The sequence below is a fragment of the Mobula hypostoma genome, chromosome 4 (genome assembly GCF_963921235.1).
Source record: "Mobula hypostoma chromosome 4, sMobHyp1.1, whole genome shotgun sequence".
Lineage (NCBI taxonomy): Eukaryota > Metazoa > Chordata > Chondrichthyes > Myliobatiformes > Myliobatidae > Mobula > Mobula hypostoma.
This window is the reverse complement of record NC_086100.1, coordinates 26710725-26731596: the sequence shown is the minus strand read 5'-3', so window position 1 is coordinate 26731596 and position 20872 is coordinate 26710725. Positions and strand designations below refer to the sequence as shown.

The following is a 20872-nucleotide window of genomic DNA, read 5'->3' as shown; positions in this document are numbered from 1 at the left end:
ATTTCTTTCCCTTATTATTTATTATCCAAACTAATTACACATTTTGATTTTCCAACCCAGAATTACTTTTCACCACTGTGCTGATCTAATCCTTTATTGGCAAATCTAATATGTATCCAGGTCTGTTGGATGTTGGCTAGAAATGTACCCCTAGTGTGTACACCTTAAATATTATATGCAGAGCATAATGCACTTTGTCTTACCATGTCCTTTACGCAAACCATTATCTTCAGATAATAATCAACTTATAAAGTTATGAGGATCTAAAACTGAATTGAATTTATCTAGTAAAAAACTTATTTGTGAAGCTTATTGAGAATAGCTGATATTCTGATACAATATATTGCTCAGACAGTGTAAAGTGTAGAAAATAAATATTCACCTGCAAATAGATAATGCACAAGTCCAATATTACAAGAGGTATTTTATCCAAGATTATCCAAAAAACTGATCAATTGATTCCCAGCATTATCATAGCTGACAGGTCATGTGGTTCTTTCCCGGCTACAATGTCACTCTGAATGCTGTATTTCAGTTAGCCTCCTCCCCTTTCATTTTTACCCAATGCTGGTTGTGACAATGAGGAAAATGTTTAATGTAACAGCTCTCATACCAGTACCATAAGCACGCCAGGCTGTAGCATATTGAGTTAACCCAAACCCTACCAAAGAAACAAATGGGCATGAATCTACAAATAGAATGACAAGGGCGTCTTGGCTCATGAAGCACAAAGCTTGCTGATGTAAGATTGTAATTTGATTTCCCAAGATAAAGATCACCAACAATAATGGGGACAAAGAAAGGGCAGATGAACTGAATGGGTACTTTGCATCTGCCTTCACTGTGGAAGACACTGGCAGTGTGCCAAAGGTCCGTGAGTGTCAGGGAGCAGGAATGAGTGCCATTGCTATTACAAAGGAAAAAGTGCGAGGCAAACTGAAAGGTCATAAGATTGGTAAGTCACCTGGACCAGATGGACTACATCCCAAAGTCCTGAGAGAGATTGCTGAAGAGATAATGGATGCATTGGTCATGGTCATTCAAGAATCACTTGATTCTGGCATGGTCCCAGAGGACTGGAAAATTGCAAATGTCACTTCACTATTTAAAATGGGAGGAGAGCAAAAGAAAGGAAATTATAGAACAGTTAGCCTAACCTCAGTGGTTGAGAAAGTGTTGGAGTCTACTATCAAGGATGAGGTTTCGAGGTACTTGGAGACTAATGATAAAATAAGTCAAAGTCAGCATGAATTCTGTAAAGGGAAATCCTGCCTGACAAATCTGTTAGATATTTTTTCGAGGAAGTGACAAGCAAGGTGGACAAAGGAGAGACAGTGGATGTAATTTACTTGGATTTTCAGAAAGTATTTGATAAGGTGTCACACATGAGGCTGCTTAACAAGAAAAAATTCCTATGGTGTTACAGGAAAGGTACTGGCATGGATAGAGGAATGGCTGATAGGCAGGAGGCAGCGAGTGGGAATAAAGGAGGCCTTTTTGGGTTGGTGCCAGTGACTACTGGTGTTCCTCAGAGGTCAGTATTGAGACCACTGCTTTTCACATTGTTTGCCAATGATTTGGATAATGGAATTGATGGCTTTGTAGCAAAGTTTGCAGATGATACGAAGATATCTGACCCTTGGAGGGTCAGACACCCTGAGCCAATAGGCTGGTCCTGAAGTTATTTCATAATTTACTGGCATAATTTACAATTTACTATTTAACTATTTATGGTTCTATTACTATTTATTATTTATGGTGCAACTGTAACAAAAACCAATTTCCCCCGGGATCAATAAAGTGTAACTATGACTATGATAGGATCTGCCATGATGGAATGGCAGAGGAGACTTGATGGGCTGAATGGCTTAATTCTGCTCCAATGTCTTATGGTCTAATAATGTTGCACTGAGCACAGAGTTCAAAGTGTGTACAGCACATGTCTCCATATGCTACCGTGAGATTCATTGTCTTGTGGGCATTCACAACAGAACAAAGAAATACGATGGAATCAATGAAGAACAACACACAAAGTTTGACAAACAATCAATGTGGAAATGAAGGCAAACTATGCAAGTACAAACGAAACTAAAAACAATAAATAAATAAATGCATCCGGAGAACATGAGTTCAGAGCGACTGAAAATGAGTCAATAGGTTGTGGAATCAGTTCAGAGCTGAAGTTGTTTATGCTAGTTCGGGAGCCTGATGACTAAGCAATAAAGACTGTTTTAAACATAGTGGTGTGGAGCCTCCTTCCCAAAAGCAGCAGTGTACAGTAGATCGGATTATGTTGGACTAGATCGGATATTTGGCCCCGCCAATTCGGTGCTAGCATTTATGTATCTCTTTCCCATCTTTCCTCAGCTAAATCCATTGGGGTCACACACTATTACCTTCTCCCTCATGTACCTGTCCAGCCTCCTCTCTACTATTCACTTCACTCTCTCCCTGCAGTAGTGAGTTCTGCTTTCTCATCCCAGATGCTGAGGGAAAATAAGAGAGGACAAAATGAGGGGAGGTGGGCATACCAAGAGCAATTTCTGACTAACAGATCCCAATCAGTTAAGTTAGACAACCTCTCCTCCTCTACTCTCACCCTGAACACCGGCGTGCCTCAAGGCAGTGTGCTGAGCCCTCTTCTGTACTCCCTTTTCACCTATGACTGCATTCCTGTGCATGGTTCTAACTCCATAGTCAAGCTCGCAGACGACACCATGGTGGTTGGCCTGATCAGAGGGGATGACGAGACGGCCTACAGGGACGAGGTCCAGCACCTGGCCGCGTGGTGCGCCGACAACAACTTGGCCCTTAATGCCCAGAAGACCAAGGAGATCATCTTGGACTTCAGGCATGCTAGAAGCCACACTCACGTCCCCATCTACATCAACGGAGCTGTAGTATAGCGTGTATCAAGCTTCAGATTCCTTGGTGCCCACATTTCCTTTTCTTTTTCAATCTTTTTATTAGTTTCAACATCATACACATTACAAAAAATAAGCATAAAGCGATTGAGATTGTATTAATTAATAATAATTATATTATAAAAGTATACAGTCAAGTAACACATAGGTTAGTAAACCTCCCAAAATCTCACAAATTAACAATAAAATATGTAAAGGGTATACATAAAATACAAAAATATCGTAAAAAAAAACAGAAAAAGAAAAAAAATATATCCCCTCAGATCTCACCTGGTCCCTGAACTCCTCCATCCTAATCAAAAAGGTGCAACAGCACCTTTATTTCTAACGGAGCATCAAGAAAGCTCACCTCTGTCCCAGGATACTGATGGACTTTTACCACTGTACCATTGAGAGCATACTCACCAATTGCATCTCAGTGTGGTACGGCAATCGTCCTGTATCAGACCGCAAAGCACTCAAGCGTGTGGTGAAAACTGCCCAACGGATTATCGGCACCCATTTGCCCACCATTGAGAACATCTACCATAAATGCTGCCTGGGCAGGGCGAAAAGCATTAATAGGGATGCATCTCACCCTAACCATGGACTTTTTACTCTCCTCCCATCCGGTAGGCGCTACAGGAGCCTCCGTTCCTGCACCAGCAGGCACACGAAGAGCTTCTTCCCTGAGGCTGTGACCCTGCTGAACCTCACATCACAGTGCTAAGCAGTATTGCATCCGTATTGTACTGTCTCAGTACTTTTATATTTGTGTGCTGTAGCACTTACTTTTTATTCGCAGTTATTTTGTAAATAATGCTAATCTTTGCATTTCTGGTCAGAATAACTGCATTTCATTAGCTTTGTATCTGTACTTGGCACAATGACAATAAATTTGGATCTAATCTAATTACAAGCATGAGAATGGAGAATAGGAGGAGATCAGAATGAAGGAGACATAAATGAAGGAAGGAAAGAAGAGGCAAAAAAATGGCAACATGCACCCGATTTACTTCGAGGAATGGAAGAGGGCAGATTTTCCCGCTTGAATTTCTACTCTGAACCGTGCCCAGATGATCATTCTCACCAAGGGCAGGTTCTGAAATCCATCCGGGACTTGTACAGAGGGCAGTCGTGATGAACATACAGGGAAGGCAACGATGAACATTTCTGGTACCAGCTAGGCTGTGTTAGTTTAGCCTAATTCACCTGGAAAAAGATGAACCTTGGAAAGAAATGGGACAATTTCAAGAGCAAATTAGATAACTGCAAGTTGCATTTCCTGCAATCTTTTGAAGTTGACAAGTATATAGATTCAAGGGCTCATCTGGACATTTCTTAAATGCTGTCAGTGAATCTGCTTCAGCCAATATCTCTATCAGTGCATTTCAGGTACTTACCATGGTCTGTGTGACAAAGTTCCCCTCAGATCCCTCTATATCTCCTATCTCTTACATTAAATCCCTATTATGCCCCTGGATTTATTCACCTCTACGAGTAAAGGTTTCCTGCAGTCTGCACCTCACATAATTATTTACATCTCAGTTATGTCCCCACTTAACTTCCTCCACTCTGAGGGACCAGGCCGAGCTCCTTTCAGTCTGCTCTCATGACTGAAATGTTTCATCTTGGGCAACATCCTGTTGGATTCGCTCAGTACCCTCTTGAGAGCAATCACATCTTTCCGTTAAAGTTCCAGTTTTCTCTCCTACTGTATGGAGGCCCAATCAGCAGCAGGAGCAGAGCACTTCGACGAGGTTACTCACAGGTAGGTGAAGCTTCTATAAAAGGAGAGCTTCACAGGACATTCTGAGGCCCAATCAGCAGCAGGAACAGAGCACTGCAAAGTAAATAAAAGTACAGAAGGGGCAAGCAGGGCGGCCATTGTTGGGAGTAGGAGTGTCAGGCCTTGACTCAAGAGGCTTCAACGAGAAGAGACTGAGGCCAAAGAAACAGGTTGGAAGGGTTAGTTTTTCCTTTCATTATTGCTGATTTGGTCTTGGTTGCCTGTTGTACAGTGCAGGCAGGATGGCAGATATGGCAGTGGAATGCTCCTCCTATAGGATGTGGGAATTCATGGGACCTGATAGTCTCCCTGATGACTACACCTGTGGGAAGTGCAGCCAACTCCAGCTCAAGAAAGACTGCATTAAGGAGCTGGAGTTGGATAAACTAAGGATCATCTGGGAGGCAAAGCAATTGATGGATATGACTTTTGAGCAGGTGGTTATTCCCAGAGTGCTAAACTTGAGGAGTAGATGGATGAACATCAAGAGAGGTAAAGGGAGAAGAAAGTCAGTGCAGTGTCCTCTGCGGCCATTCCCCTCAGCAACAGGAATACGTCTTTGGATACCGTTGAGGGGAATGACCTATCTGGGAAAGCAGCAGCAGCCAGACCAATAACACTGCAGTCGACTGCGAACCTCAGAAGGGGATGCGGAGCAACAGTCATAGGGGTCTCGATAGTTAGGGGGACAGTTAGGAGATTCTGCTGCAACAAAACAGACACCAGGATAGTGTGTTGCCTCCTGGGTGCTAGGATTCAGGATGTCTCTGATTAGTTGCAGGATATTCTTGATGGGGAAGGTGAGCTGCCAGAGGTCGTGATACATATTGGTACCAAAGACCTAGACAGGAGAGGGGTAGGGGTCCTGAGCAGTAAGTTTAGGGAGTTAGGAAGGAAGCTGACGAGCAGGACCTCCAAGGTGGTAATCTCCAGATTACTCCCAGTGCCACGAGCTAGGGAAGGTCACAACAGGAAGATAGCGCAGAGGAATGAGTGGCTGAGGAGGTGGTGCTGGGGGCAGGGTTTCAAGTTCTTGGATCATTAAAATCTTTTCTGGGGAAGGGGTGACCTGTACAAGTGGGACTTGTTGCCACTGAAGTAGAGGGGAACCAATATCCTGGGACGGAGGTTTGCTAATGCTATTGGTGAAGAGTTTAAACTAGATTTGTAGGGGGGTGGGAGGCAGAGGACGGGGCAGTTGGCGCACAAGTAGTGACAGCTTGTAGGGAGTTTAAGAGGAAGGATAGGCAGATGTTGGAGCAAAGATGCTGTCGGCCAGATGGTTTGAGATGTGTCTATTTTAATGCAAGGAGAATCATGAGCAAGGCGGATGAACTTAGAGCGTGGATCAATCCGTCGAACTATGGTGTTGTCTCAGGGGCAGGAATGGCTGCTGAGTGTGCCAGGCTTTTGATGTTTCAAAAAGGACAGGGAGGGAGGCAAAAGAAGTGGTGGAGTGGGATTGCTAATCAGGGACAATACTACGGCTGCAGAAAGGGAGGAAGTCATGGAGAGATTCTCTACTGAGTCACTGTGGGTGGAAGTCAAAAACAGGAAGGAGGCTAGTCTACTTGGTGTTTTATAGACCCCAAGGTAACAGAGACATCGAGGAGCAGATAGGGAGGCAGATTCTAGAATGGTGTAATAATAATAGGGTTATTGTGATGGGTGATTTGAACTTTCCTCATATTGACTGGCATCTCCTTAGAGCAAGGAGTTTAGACGGGGTGGAGCATATTAGGTGTATTCAGGAGGGTTTCCTGATGCAGTATGTGGATAAGCCAACCAGAAGAGAGCTGTACTTGATCTGGCAGCTCTACACACCTGGTGCAGATGTGGCCGTCCGGGAGGCTGGGAGTCTCCCGGACTTCCCTCATCTGACACTCAGTACAGAATACCGGCCTCACAGACATACTTCCTGTTTCTATTCCTCACAGGTAACTTACCTCGCCTCAACCTGTTATCGCCAAAGCCCGAATGAGCCAAAGCCCTACCACTCTGCCTCAGATCACTCCGTCAATGACTGCTCCTTTGATGACCGCTCTGCTAGGCAGTGTCTCCCTTTTAAGCCTGAACCGTCCCTGCTATTTAACTCATGATTCGTGCTCCAGTTATAGCCGCTGATAGGCCACGTACAATGGACTAATGCTCTCAAAGCTCCCTTTTTAAATGACCACTACCGACCTGCGAGAAATTCCTCTCGGTAAAGCTCTGTTGACGGTGCTGATAGGCCACGTACAATGGACTAACGCTCTCAAAGCTCCCTTTTTAAATAACCGCCGCCAACCTGCGAGAAATCCCTTTTGGTAAAGCTCAGTTAATGCTGCTGATAGGCCACGTATATTCTCACGGGTAGATCTGTTAGAGCTGTTGGAGTTAGGGTTTAAACTAATTTGGCAGGAGTGTGGGAGCTGGAGTGAAGGGACTCAGGAAAGGACAGATGGTAAAAAGGTAACAATAGCATGCAGCTCGACTGTCAGGCAGATGATAGGACATAATTGCAGCCAGTCAGTGCATTACTCAAAGTGTTATATCTCAATGCACAGAGTATAAGAAATAAGGTGGATGATCTTGTTGCACTATTACAGATTGTCCGATTTGATGTTGTGGCCATCACTGAACCATGGCTGAAGGATGGTCATAGTTGGGAACTGAATGCCCAAGTTACACATTGTATCAGAGGGATAGGAAGGTAGGCAGAGGGAGTGGCATGGCTCTGCTAATAAAGAATGGCATCAAATCAGTAGAAAGATGTGACTAAGGATCGGAATATGATGTATCCTTGTGGGTTGAGTAAGAAACTGCAAGGGTAAAAGGACTCTGATGCAGTTATATACAGGCCTCTCATCAGTATCTGGGATATGGACCACAGTTTACAAGGGGAGATAGAAAAGGTGTGTCAAAAGGGCAATGTTATGATTGTCATGGGAGATTGGGAAAATCAGGTTGGGAATTGATTTCAAGAGAGTAAGTTTGAATACCTACGAGATGGCTTTTAGAGCAGTTTGTTGTTGAGGGGATCAGCTACACTGGATTGGGTGTTATGTAATGAACCAGAGATGATTAAGAAGCTTAAGGTAAAAGAACCCTTAGATAGATAGATAGATAGATAGATAGACAGATAGATAGATAGATCTATCTTGACGAAGGGTCTCGGCCCGAAACGTCGACTGTACCTCTTCCTAGAGATGCTGCCTGGCCTGCTGCGTTCACCAGCAATTTTGATTTGTGTTGCTTGAATTTCCAGCGTCTGCAGAATTCCTCATGTTTACGTTTGTAAAAAGATAGATAGATAGATAGACAGACATACTTTATCGATCCCGAGGGAAATTGGGTTTCATTACAGTTGCACCAACCAAGAATAGAATATACAAACGTTTGTAAATATAGCAATATTTATAGACAGGAGACAGTGGAGACAGTGATCACAATATGATTGTGTTCAACTTGGAATTTGATCGGGAGGAAGTAAAGCCTGATGTAGCAGTTTTTCGGTGGAGTAAAGGAAATTACAGATGTATAGAAACATAGAAAATAGGTGCAGGAGTAGGCCATTCGGCCTTTCAAGCCTGCACCGCCATTCATTACAATCATGGCTGAGAGAAGAGCTGTCCAAAGTAAATTGGAAGGAAATGCAGGCAGGGATGACAGCAGAGCGGGAATGGCTTGAGTTTCTGGGAAAAATGAGGAAGGTGCAGGATTGATGCATTCCAAAAATTAAGAAATACTGAAATGGCAAAATAGTACAACTGTGGCTGACAAGAGATGTCAAAGTTAATGGAAAGCAAAAGAGAGGGCATACAACAAAGCAAAAATTGGAGGGAAGACAGGATTGGGAAACTTCTAAAAACCTACAGAAAGCAAGGAAAAGAAGCATTAGGAGGTAAAAGATGAAATATGAAAGCAAGCTAACAAACTATATCTAAGTGGATAGTAAAGGCTTTTTAAGTATGTAAAAAATAAAAGAGAGATGAAAGTGGATATGGAACCACTAGAAAATTAGGCCAAAGAAATAAAAACAGGGGACAAGGAGATGGCAGATAAACTGAATGAGTATTTTGAATTCACCTTCACTGTGGAAGACACTAGCAGTGTACCAGATGTTGAAAGGTGTGCAGGAAGTTACTATTACAAGCGAGAAGGTGCTCAAAAAACTGAAAGACCAAAGGGTACATAAGTCACCCGGACCAGATGAACTACACCCTAGGGTTCTGAGATGTAGCAGTAGAGGTTGTGGAGGCATTAGTAATGATCTTTCAAAAATCATTGGACTCTGGCACAGTGCCAGAGGACTGGAAAATTGCAAATATCACTCCACTCTTTAAGAAAGGAGGAAAGCAGCAGAAAGGAAACTATAAACCAGTTAGCCTGACCTCAGTGGTTGGGAAGATGTTTGAGTCAATTGTTAAAGATGAGATTATGGAGTACTTGATGACACAGGACAAGATAGGACAAATTCAGCATGGTTTCCTTAAGGGAAAATCTTACCTGGCTAACCTGTTGGAATTCTTTAAGGAGATTACAAATAGGATAGATAAAGGGAATGCAGTGGATGTTGTATATTTGGACTTTCAGAAGGCCTTTGACAAGGTGCCACACATGAGGCTACTTACCAAGTTAAGAGCCCATGGTATCACAGGACATTCGCTGTTTGGAAAGAGGCACCAAGTGGGAATAAAAGGATCCCTTTTCTGGTTGGCTGCCAGTGACTAGTGGTGTTCTGCAGGGGTCGGTGTTGGGCTCATGCACTTTGGTAGTAGAAATAAATGTGCAGACTATTTTCTAAACGGGGAGAAAATCCAAAAATCTGAGATGTAAAGAGACTTGGGAGTCCATGTGCAGAACACCCTAAAGTTAACTTGCAGGTAGAGTTGGTGGTGAGGAAGGCAAATGATTGTTAGCATTCATTTCAAGAGGTCTAGAATACTAGAGCAAGGATGTGATGCTGAGGCTTTATAAGGCACTTGTGAGGCCTCACCTTTAGTATTCTAAACAGTTTGGGCTCTTTATCTAAGAAAAGATGTGTTGGCATTGGAGAGAGTTCAGAGGAGGTTCACAAGGATGATTCCCGGGAATTAAAGGGATATCATACGAGAAACGTTTGATCGCTCAGGGTCTATACCCACTGGAATTTAGAAGGATGAGGGGGATCTCAGTGAAACTTTTCAAGTGTTGAAAGGCCTAGACAGTGTAGATGCGGAAAGGATGTTTCCCATGGTGGGGGAGTCTAGGACAAGAGGGCACAACCTCAAGATAGAGGGATATCCATTTAAAACAGAGAGGCGGAGAAATTTCTTTAGCCAAAGGGTGGTGAATTTGTGGAATTTGTTACCACAGGGAGCTGAGGAGGCCAGGTCATTGGGTGTATTCAGCTTGATAGGTTCTTGATGGAGACGGCAGCAAAGGTTGCAGAGAGAAGGGGAAAGATGATTCAGCCATGAATGAATGGCGGAGTAGACTTGATGGGCCAAATGGCCTAATTCTGCTCCTATGTCTTATGGTCTTATCTTTCTGTCACATGTATTCATATACGTTTCAACATTTTCTGCAAAAGTTTTCAAATATCTTTTCATCCAATGTGAACTCAACACACTTGGAGAATGCAATAAACGTATGGAAAGAGAACTGGAGGAGTTGGAATGCAAGAAATTTGTTAATGATAGTGCTGCCATTGCATTGGCACAACAAGACAAGAATTCGTGCCGCTAGCAATTAAACTGCAGCTACACAAATTTCTCCTGGAACTGTTAATTAATTGGCTAACAGTGTATCATTCTCCTTGCCATGGTCACACATCATGACACCTGAAGTACACTCTACCTCTCTGCGTGTTACTGTGTACTAAAGACATTTATAGTGTTTGCATTACAGGAATCAAAAGCAAGTTATGTGGACACTTACTGTTAAGATGCAAATGATACCAATGCCATGACCAAGAGTTTCCACTTTGTACTGGCCCTGCGGGGTACATGTTTTGCAGAACAATTATGCTCATTGTCTATAATTATATTCCTTCCTTAAATTTCCACTTAAGTGAGAAAGTAAATGACCGTGGCTGGATAGAAGCCGGGTGGGAGGAGATTCTAATGGAAAATAAATACCAGCATTTTATTGTTTCGAAAGCTGTCATCAAGTAGCACAATAATTTATTGATTTTTGAGAACAGCATGGAATAGGCCCTTCTGGCCCTTCGAGCCTCACCACCCAGCAACCCCTCGATTTAACCCTCGCCTGATCACAGGACAATTTACAATGACCAATTAACCTACCAACTGGTACGCCTTTGGACTGTGGAAGGAAACTGGAGTACCCAGAGGAAACCCACACTGTCACAGGAAGAACATACAAACTCCTTACTGGCAGCATTGGGAATTGAACCAACCACTACACTACTGTGCCACCCCTGCACTTAATGCACTAGGTCAGCAATTTTTTAAAACTTTTAATTTTGCATTTAAAATCATTTCCAGGATTAATAAGTGATAACCCATTTTAAAAGGACTTAATCATATGAAACATTTTTATTCAGTCTGGTCCACCGACCAATTAATTTTAAATAACAGAAATAGCCACACTCAGGTTGGAGGTACAACACCTTATATTCTGTCTGGGTAGCCTCCAACCTGATGGCATGAACATTGACTTCTCAAACTTCCGATAATGCCCCACCTCCCCCTCGTACCCCATCCGTTATTTATTTACATACACACATTCTGTTTCTCCCTCTCCCTTTTCTCCCTCTGTCCCCGTCACTATACCACTTGCCCATCCTCTGGTTTTCCCCCCTCCCCCTTTTCTTTCTCCCTAGGCCTCCTGTCCCATGATCCTCTCGTATCCTTTTTGCCAATCACCTGTCCAGCTCTTGGCTCCATCCCTCCCCCTCCTGTCTTGCCCTATCATTTCAGATCTCCCCCTCCCCTTCCCCCTCCTACTTTCAAATCTCTTACCAGCTCTTCTTTCAGTTAGTCCTGACGAAGGGTCTCGGCCCGAAACGTCGACTGTACCTCTTCCTAGAGATGCTGCCTGGCCTGCTGCGTTCACCAGCAACTTTTATGTGTGTAGCAATGACTTTACCAGTCTGGTTCCTGGGTAAAGTCTCTCTCATATAGAGAGGAATGAGAGGTGACTGAGTTCAACAGGGTAGAGATGAGAGGAAATGTCACACAGCTGAGGAGTCTAAAACTAGAGATCACAATGTCAAGGTACGGGTTTAGCCATTTAGACTGAAATGAGGAAAAGTTTCTTCCATCAAACAGAAATATAGCTGGTTATAGACAGGGTAAATGCCAGCAAGGTTTTTCCTACTATGGGTTGGATGAGACTAGAACTGGAGTTCATAGGTTAAGGATGAAAGGTAAAATATTTAAGGGGAACCTGTGGGGGAATTTCTTCACTCAGAGCGTGATGCAAGTGTGCAACAAGCTGCCAGCAGAACAGGTGGACGCAGATTCAATTTCAACATTTAAGAGAAATTTGGATTCGAGATTCAGATTCAATATTGCTTGATATCATTTCCAGTGCACAAGTATAAAGGAAAACAAAATAATTGTTGCTCCAAATCTGATGCAGCACAAAAATCACAATAAGGTACAAAACACAATAACAATAAAAAGGCACAATAGATATAAATACCTAAGTAGCTTATATACATAAATTGATTGTATGCCCATGAAGCAACACTAGGCACAGGAGTGTCTTGTCATAAGGTGACTGACAGGAAATGATAAAGTCTTGGTTGTTAGGACTGTGCGTGAATGGGAGAAGCATAGAGGACTGTGTTCCATGTGTGGACCGAGGGGATCAGGCAGAATAACAATTCAGCACAGACTTGATGGGCCAAAGGGCCTGTTATTGTGCTGTGGTACTCTATGACTCTATAACAGTGGAACTCTATGTCCCAGACAGATGTGATAGACTGTAGAATGGGAAGGCAGTGCTGAGGCTGAAGACAACCATGTTGAATGGCAAAGCAGGCTCAGGGGCCTAAATGGCTTACTCCATGTTATACAGGTGTCCCCCGCTTTTTGAACATTCGCTTTACGGAACCTCACTGTTACGAAAGACCTACATTAGTACCCTATTTTCGTTTTCAGAAGGTGTTTTCAATGTTACAAAAAAAATTCAGCGCACGCCTCGAGCAGCCGCTCTCCCCAGATTCGGAACGGCATTGCCTTAACACGAGCCTGTGAGCAGTCGTTTGCAAGATGAGTTCTATGGTGTCGGAAGAGCCTGAAAGAACTCGTAAGGGTGTTACACTTAGCGTAAAACTAGACATAATTAAGCGTTTCGATCGTGGTGAACGAAGCAAGGACAAAATGAGTTTGGCTTGTGGAAGCTGACAAAGATGATGTTGAAGACGTTTTGGCATCCCATGACCAAGAACTGATAGATGAAGAGCTGATGCAATTGGAAGAGGAAAGGATAACAATCGAAACCGAATGAGTAATGATAAAGTACGACTTTAATTTTGAAAGGGTACATAGGTTTAGGGGATATTTGCAAGATTCTTTGAGTCCTTACAAAGAACTGTATGATGGAAAAATGTACGAGGCTCTGCAGTCAAGCAAGACTTCCACATCAACCACAGCAGACGACGAACCTCGACCTTCAACATCGAGGCGGGCAGTCATAGGAGAAGATGAGCTGCCTGCCCTGATTGACGATGAGATGACACCCCTGTGTCCCACCACCCCAACACCCAGGCCACGGACAGATATTGTACCGATTCGTGGAGAATGCAGCAGTAGCTGGGAGGCACACAGCACATCTTTAAGAAAAAAGCCACAATAAACATTCTAATTAATTAGGTGCCGCCCCACACGTAATTGTCGGCCCAGATCAGAGGCGATGCAATCAGCAATCGGCACTGATCTGGGCCGACAATTACGTGTCAGGCAGCACGTAATTAATTAGCAAGTTTATTTCGGCTTTTTTCTTAAAGATGTGCTGAGTGCGCCCTGGCTACCGCTGGACCCCTGCGTGCTTTGCGGCAATTTATGGGTTGGTGGCCCGTAGGGTGGGGGCCACTGCACTACCCAACCTGCGACGACACAGCCTAACACACCATCATCAGTGTGCTCTGCGCTGTCCCGATTCTGGTAAGTGATACTACACTGTACATACATTATTTCTACTTTATATCAGCTGTGTATTTTTACATGTTATTTGGTATGATTTGGCAGCTTCATAGTTTAAAGATTACTGGAGAGCGCTTGCGTAAGATTTTCTGCCGACGGCGCTTGCGTGAGATTTTCGCTACGGAGATCTGTGCCGGCAATGATTGTGGAAAAGTATTTCTACTTTATATAGGCTGTGTATTTATCATATCATTCCTGCTTTTACTATATGTTACTGTTATTTTAGGTTTTATGTGTTATTTGGCATGATTTGGTAGGTTATTTTTGGGGCTGCGAACGCTCACAAGATTTTCCCATATAAATAAATGGTAATTGTTTCTTCGCTTTACAACATTTCGGCTTACGAACCGTTTCATAGGAATGCTCTACCTTCGGATGGCGGGGGGAAACCTGTATATTAAAGTTCTAATGTTATGGCTTTCACTCTGTGGCTCATCCTGTAGCAGTTTCAGTGAGTGGTTCTCCAAAATTAACACTGGAAGGTTGCTGCTTCTTTTGTATTCCGCGTCAGTAGCAGAGGAAATACAGTTATCTAGGAGGAAATACAACTGATCATGCCAAGCCAAGGGCCGAACTGAGATGAGAAATGAATTCAAATCAAGAGTTTAGATGTAGGATTGCTACAGAGACCAATATTCATACAATTCCTTCACCTTGCTTCTCCTATTTCAGATCTAGATGTCAACTTTTGAGTTATTTACATGTCCAAGCCTCTTAGTTCCTGTTGTTGTGGCAGTAAATTTCTGTTCTTTGATTTATAACTGAATAATTTACTTTTCCGCCGACATGACAATACTGGCACTTAGAGAGGTCCAAACCCAATGGAGTTTGAATATTTCAGGTTATTCAATGCATGGAGAGTAAAATATACCCATTTCTCTGAGACCAAGGTGAACAATTTAAAAATGTACAGTATGTCGACCATATTTATCTCCTTAGATGAATAAAACCTCAGTCCAAGGAAACATCACACCTGGAGTCCATGCAGACATCACCATTATCTAGAAGGTCTGGCTTTCCAAAACTTTCTCCCAAATCTAACCAACTTTCCTGCTGTCCTTATACTTGTTTAGGTGAGGTATGTGAGGCCAATGAAAATGAGTGTGAGAGCAACCCTTGCCATAATGAAGGAACCTGTGTGGATGAAGTAAATGGTTACAGTTGCCACTGCCCACACGGCTGGGTTGGTATTAACTGCGACGTCCGTAAGTACCTCACAGGTGTTGTGTTGTTCCGCTCTCATTAGGAGTGTATGTTGACCATACATGTTCTTCTTGGATCAAAATAATCTAATTCAGAAGAATCAGCCCACCTACTGCCTGTCCAGTTATAAACTCAAGAATGTTCATCCGAAAGATAGAATTGTTTGATATTAGTCATAGTAACTCTTTGTGTAAGAGCAGGACTTCTGATTTTACCTCACGTATCAATCCTAAGAATGATAAGCTATCCACAGTTCAGTACACACCTGACACCAGTCAGCAACGATAGAGATGTTTTTATTATTCACTCCTTTGGAGATAATCACAAAGCAAGTTTACAGAAAGTTTTGAAGAGTAATAATTTGAGAAGTTGCAGTCTTGGATTTTTACCCAACTTTCAACAGACAATCCTTCATCCTCTTGTAATCACAGTACCAGTATCAAATTGCATTCTGCAGTTATGATCTTTACAATGAGTCAATGAACTATAACTTAAAACAAAACACATTGTCAAATCCTTCATTTAAGATCACTTACTTCTCATCATTTAAAAAAATGCATCTCCTTTTGCATTGTTTTATTAAGTTATGCTGTTTAATTATATATTCCTTCGGTTACTAGCCTTTGCCTTGAAATGTCCGTATCCATTTATATGCAGACCTGGAATGGAAATCTGATCAGATGGCAGAGAGCCTGAATACAATGCCTCGTCACTCCCTCTACATTATCATCGGAGCCCTCTGTGTGGCCTTTGTTCTGATGCTGATTATTTTAATTGTGGGCATCTGTCGTATCAGCCGCATTGAGTACCAGGGCTCTTCCAGACCATCTTATGAGGAGTTCTACAACTGCAGGAGCATTGACAGCGAATTCAGCAATGCAATAGCTTCAATCCGACATGCCAGGTAGGGACACTTAGCAATGATCATCATGATGGTAGCATTAACTAACAATACTGTTGTTTCCTCCTCCCACTCACCTTCCCCAAACAACAGAAGCTCAATTATAATGCCTCTGTTTCTCAATCTATCAAATAGTTATCCACCTCCAGTTTAAATGATCCGTCTTCCACCACCTGTAAGTGCAGAGAATTCCACCATACTCTGCCAAAAGGAATTTCTATGTATCTCTGTTTTTGGCCTGTTATGCTGTTGTGGCCATTAATTCTTATAAGAGGGAAGGAGACCTTTGTAGAGCAAAAAAAAAGGTTCAGTGGAATGGAAAATCTCTTTTAAACTGCCAAGGTGGAAAAAGATTATTTTTAATACCATCTGATACTATAATGAGCATCACCTTTTGCACTACGTTGACCGATGAGAGCCACAGTAGTGTAGCAGTTAGCAGAGTGTCATTACAGCACCAGCGACCCAGTTCAGTTCCACCACTGTCTGTAAGGAATTTCTCCCTGTGACTCTTCACGTTTTCTCCGGGTGCTCTGGTTTCCTCCCACATTCCAAAGACGTACCGGTTAGTAGGCTAATTTGTCACATGGGTGTAATTGGGCAGTGCTGGCTCATTGGGGCAGAGGGGCCTGTTACCATACTGTTAACTATTAACCATACCCTTATCATGTAGCTATGTCCCCTTGTTCGACACTCTCCCACTAGTGAAAACATCCAACTATCTACCCTGTGAAACTCTCTTAGGATCTTACAGTATATGATTAGATAAGATCACTTCATGTTCATTTAAACCACTAAGAATACAGACCCAAATTATTTAATCTCTCTTGTTAGGACAACCCTCTCATCCCAGGAATTAGCCTTGTGAATTTCTTTTCCACTGCTTTCAGAGTTATAATATGTTTTTTTGGGGTAAGGAGACTAACATTCTACATAGTGTTCCAAGTGGAGGCCTCACCAATTCTCTGTACAATTGCAACAAATCCTTCCTATATTAAACTCCAACATCCTTTAAATGAAGACCAAAATGTGTTTGTCTTCTTAACTTGCCAGCTAGCCTTGTGTGATTCATGGACAAGAATACCCAGATCTGGATCCCCCTGTACTTCATTCACGTATCATCTCTCTTCGTTAAGATCTTCCTCGCGTTAAACTCCATTTGCCAGCCTCCTGCCCACTCACTCAATCTATCTATGTCCCTTGAGGATCAGTATCTTTATTGCAACATGCCTTTCTGCCTATTTTCATATCATTGGCAGATTTAGAAACCTTACATACTGCTCCTCCCTCTAGCTTATTAATGCAAACACTGAACCAAGAAGCTCACTAATTTCCTTCTTCCAGGCTGAAAAAGAGTCATCGATTTCATGCTCTTTTTTCAATGAGACAGCCAGTTTTCAGTCCATTCTAGCACACTTCCTCTGATACCAAGGTCTTTTAATATAAGCCCCAGCCTCATGAAATGCCTTTTGGAAGTTTACAGACTCGTCTTATCAGCTCTCTGTATTACGTTCTAAAGAATTCAAGCAAATTTGTCAAAAATGATTTGCCTCTCATAAAATTAATGTAGTTCACTTTCTTCCTTGATTATAGCATCTTGCCAATAATAGGTGTTAAACTAACTGTTCTGAAGTTCTCTGTCTTCAGCCTTTCTTCTCTCGTGAACAATTGTTGGATACTGACACAATCATGGCAGTGCACTATAGCACCAACTTTTCCATCATTCCTCGTATTTAAACTCCCTTTCTTTTCAATTTTACTCTGAATTGTAAATAATTATCACATCTAGGTTTCAATAAGCACACTTAATGTCAGAAAAATGTATACAATATCCATCCTGACATTCTTTTTCTTCACATAGAATCTACCAGATAATGTTACCAATGACTGGTAGCCACAGACAGGGAGAATCACAATAATGATCTAATAACGTCCTGTACTATTAATCACAACACAGTCAAGTAAATTATAGCAAAGATTTTTTAGATTCTGGATACATACGGAACTCTATGTTTTTACAGCTACCCATGAATTTATGAAGTTTTGTATTTGTTAATTGTTCTGATGACAGTACAAATCCTCAGACTCTCTCTCTCTCTCTCTCTCACCATCTTTAATCACTTTAGGTTTGGTAAGAAGGCCAGACCAGCGATGTATGATGCAACCACTGTGGCCTATGAAGATTACAGTCCTGATGATAAACCACTGGTCACTTTAATCAAAACGAAAGATTTGTAAAGCACAGCTCATCTTTTATGGGTATAAAAAGGGAAGGTACTAACGCAGACTGATTCGCACAAAAAAATGCATACAAAAACGCACGTACACATACATACACACACAGAAACACAAAAATACACATACACACACACACACACACACACACACACACACACACGAGCTAAATATTTTTAAGACAGAAACAGCTGAAATATTTAAGAGATTCGCTTAATGGGCTAATGGTTGTTTTCTGGTAGTTTGTTATTTAAAAATAGTTTTATGCAGAATATTTGAATTGGAAGTGTTTGTGTTTCTAAACTATTTGTTATGTTAATGAAATATATTTTCAATGTGGCTACTGATCTTAAAGATATTTATCTTATTAGATTGTGAAATATTCACAGAAATCTCTAAGCTAAAGAGTCTGATTGTTTGTATATTTGTGTTTTCCTGTCTCTGTGAACTAATATTGCACCATAGTTGGTAGTAATTTAGATTTGTTTTTGAACTCATTTTATTGGGAGAGTGGAGCATGCAGAGGCTTACAACACTACCTTTTTAACTCTAAAACTTGAGAACGAACAGGGTCCAAAACACTGGGGTTAAGACCTCTACATGGATACTGTGTAGGTCTAAAGGGACCTGACACTGTCCAAAGTGCAAACACTGAAAATTGTCACCAAATTGATAATCTCATTCAGAGCAGCTGGAAGAGTAACTAATGGAGAAATGGCACAGTTTTGTAACATTCCCCTAAATTACTGTACACCAGAGAGAGACCATGCTGGACCCAAGATTCATGTGAATCTAAAAAAAAGAAACATGATATCTGTTTAATCAGCACTCTATTAGACTCAGGGCCATTTTCTTTGCCGATTTCCCAACCCCCATTCTCTCAAGTTATTAAAAAAACACATGCAGAAAAAAAAACAAATTAATTCTAATCCTTTGATAGTATTTGACAGTTATGTTGGGTTTCTGATGGTGAATTACTCCATTTACATAATTATCAGCATCAGCTTAATTGTATTTGCAGAATGCTTAATTTCTACACACTTGTACTCTTTATAGGAAATTTAACTTAAATAGCAAAACTCATCATCAAAATCTTCTTGAAAATTCTGTTACAAATATTTATTATCATGAACTACTTGCTGCTGCTGAGATTTTCAATTAAAAGGCTCTTTTAAAATGGCCCATTAGCAATGGAATGTGCTTAAATGAGTTAGTGACCTTGACAAGAGAAGCAAGTTGAACCAATAGCTGTAGCATGTGTGATGTTAATGTACTCCTATTATACAAGGCTAATCATACCCCCAGCAACAAAACAGCGCACAGTGCATTGACAAAAATATGTTCTATTATTCAGTATTTGCAATCTAGGTCAACAGGGTATTAACTAGACAGTTTTGTATTCCAGTGAGCCTTTTACAGGTGATCTAACACTCCAGTGAAGAACTGGTCCAACAGTTGCACATCATAAACACTAAAGGTTCTGGACCTGCAGATGCTAGAAATCAAGAGTAACACCAACAAAATGCTGGAGGAACTCAGTAAGTCAGGCAGCATCTACAGAGAGGAATAAAGAGTCAATGTTTTGGGCCGAGACCCTTCATCAGAACTCATCGACATTTCGGGCTGAGATCCTTCATCAGGCCTGTAACGTCAACCCTCCCTACAGTAGATGTTGTCTGACCTGCTGGGTTCATCTGGTACTTTTTGTGTTCTACCCAACAGTAGCACTCTCACGTTACTATACAGGAAAGAAAGATGCTATCAGTCTCTAAGCCTTTGCAATAATATATGCAACCTGATCATTTTATAAACCTACAAATTAATCTAATGGTGTTAAATTTTCACTTTCTATTTCCTTATAATTAAACAGCAAAGTTGCCTACAAAATAATTCAACCCTTTAACATTAATGGGAACTTAGCAGTTTTTTATAAAGAGGCAAGGATGTTGGGAGAGTCACTCTTTAGGGGCTAGATTTTAGTATTGGGTATTGTAATGAAACCAGAAGCAGTCTATGGAATGTAAAACTTCTGTGCATTCATATTAAAGCTGCAGTGAGGTTTACGAAGTGATAATGTACACTTCAAGAAAAAGGATTTTGCTTGATGCAAGTTAAAGACTTTGGTATAAGCTTCTGTTTTTTTCCTGCTGATGTACTATCTGTACTCTTTCTGTCGTTTTTTGCTCTTTTGTAGCTTGTATTTTTTTGTGGTGGATGGAGCAGGGCTGTTTGTTGGTGTGTCGACCTGTAACATGTGTCTTGAATTTCTAACTGCTCATGCTGAACAAAGCCTGAAGTAGACTCTTGTTTGATTTGCTCCAGTAAATTCTGCATCAAAGCTGTATGTTTAATGAAACAATAAAGCTCTTACACAAAACAACACCCTATTAGCAATACAATGACTCCTGTAGTCTCAGTTTATTGGTGTTTTTAATTATTACCATTGAGCAGTTAAACGTTGCACACTACCGACATAAATTGTAATTTGCTTGAGAGCACATATTGAGAATACACAGACGAGACACTCCATGAGTTTTCATTTATTGTTGTTAATATACAAAGAGTACGTCACTGTGCGAACACAAGAGATTCTGCAGATGCTAGAAATCTTGAGTAATATACACAAAATGTTGGAGGAACTCAGCAGCTCAGGCAGTGTCTATGGAGAGGAGTAAGCAGTTGGCATTTTGGGCTGAGACCTTCA

The 20872-nt window shown here is 41.6% G+C and overlaps 1 protein-coding gene across 2 annotated transcripts in view; it reads left to right on the top strand.

Moving 5' to 3' along the window:
• dner (delta/notch-like EGF repeat containing) overlaps positions 1-20557 on the top strand; it is a 329950-nt gene extending 309393 nt beyond the window's left edge. For both annotated transcript variants that reach the window (XM_063045439.1, XM_063045440.1), the window contains 3 exons: positions 14903-15034; positions 15690-15936; positions 18060-20557. In XM_063045439.1, coding sequence (XP_062901509.1) covers positions 14903-15034; positions 15690-15936; positions 18060-18171 — 491 coding nt within the window. In that variant the 3' untranslated portion in view covers positions 18172-20557. The remainder of the gene's footprint in view (positions 1-14902; positions 15035-15689; positions 15937-18059) is intronic.
• The last annotated feature ends 315 nt before the right edge of the window (positions 20558-20872 follow it).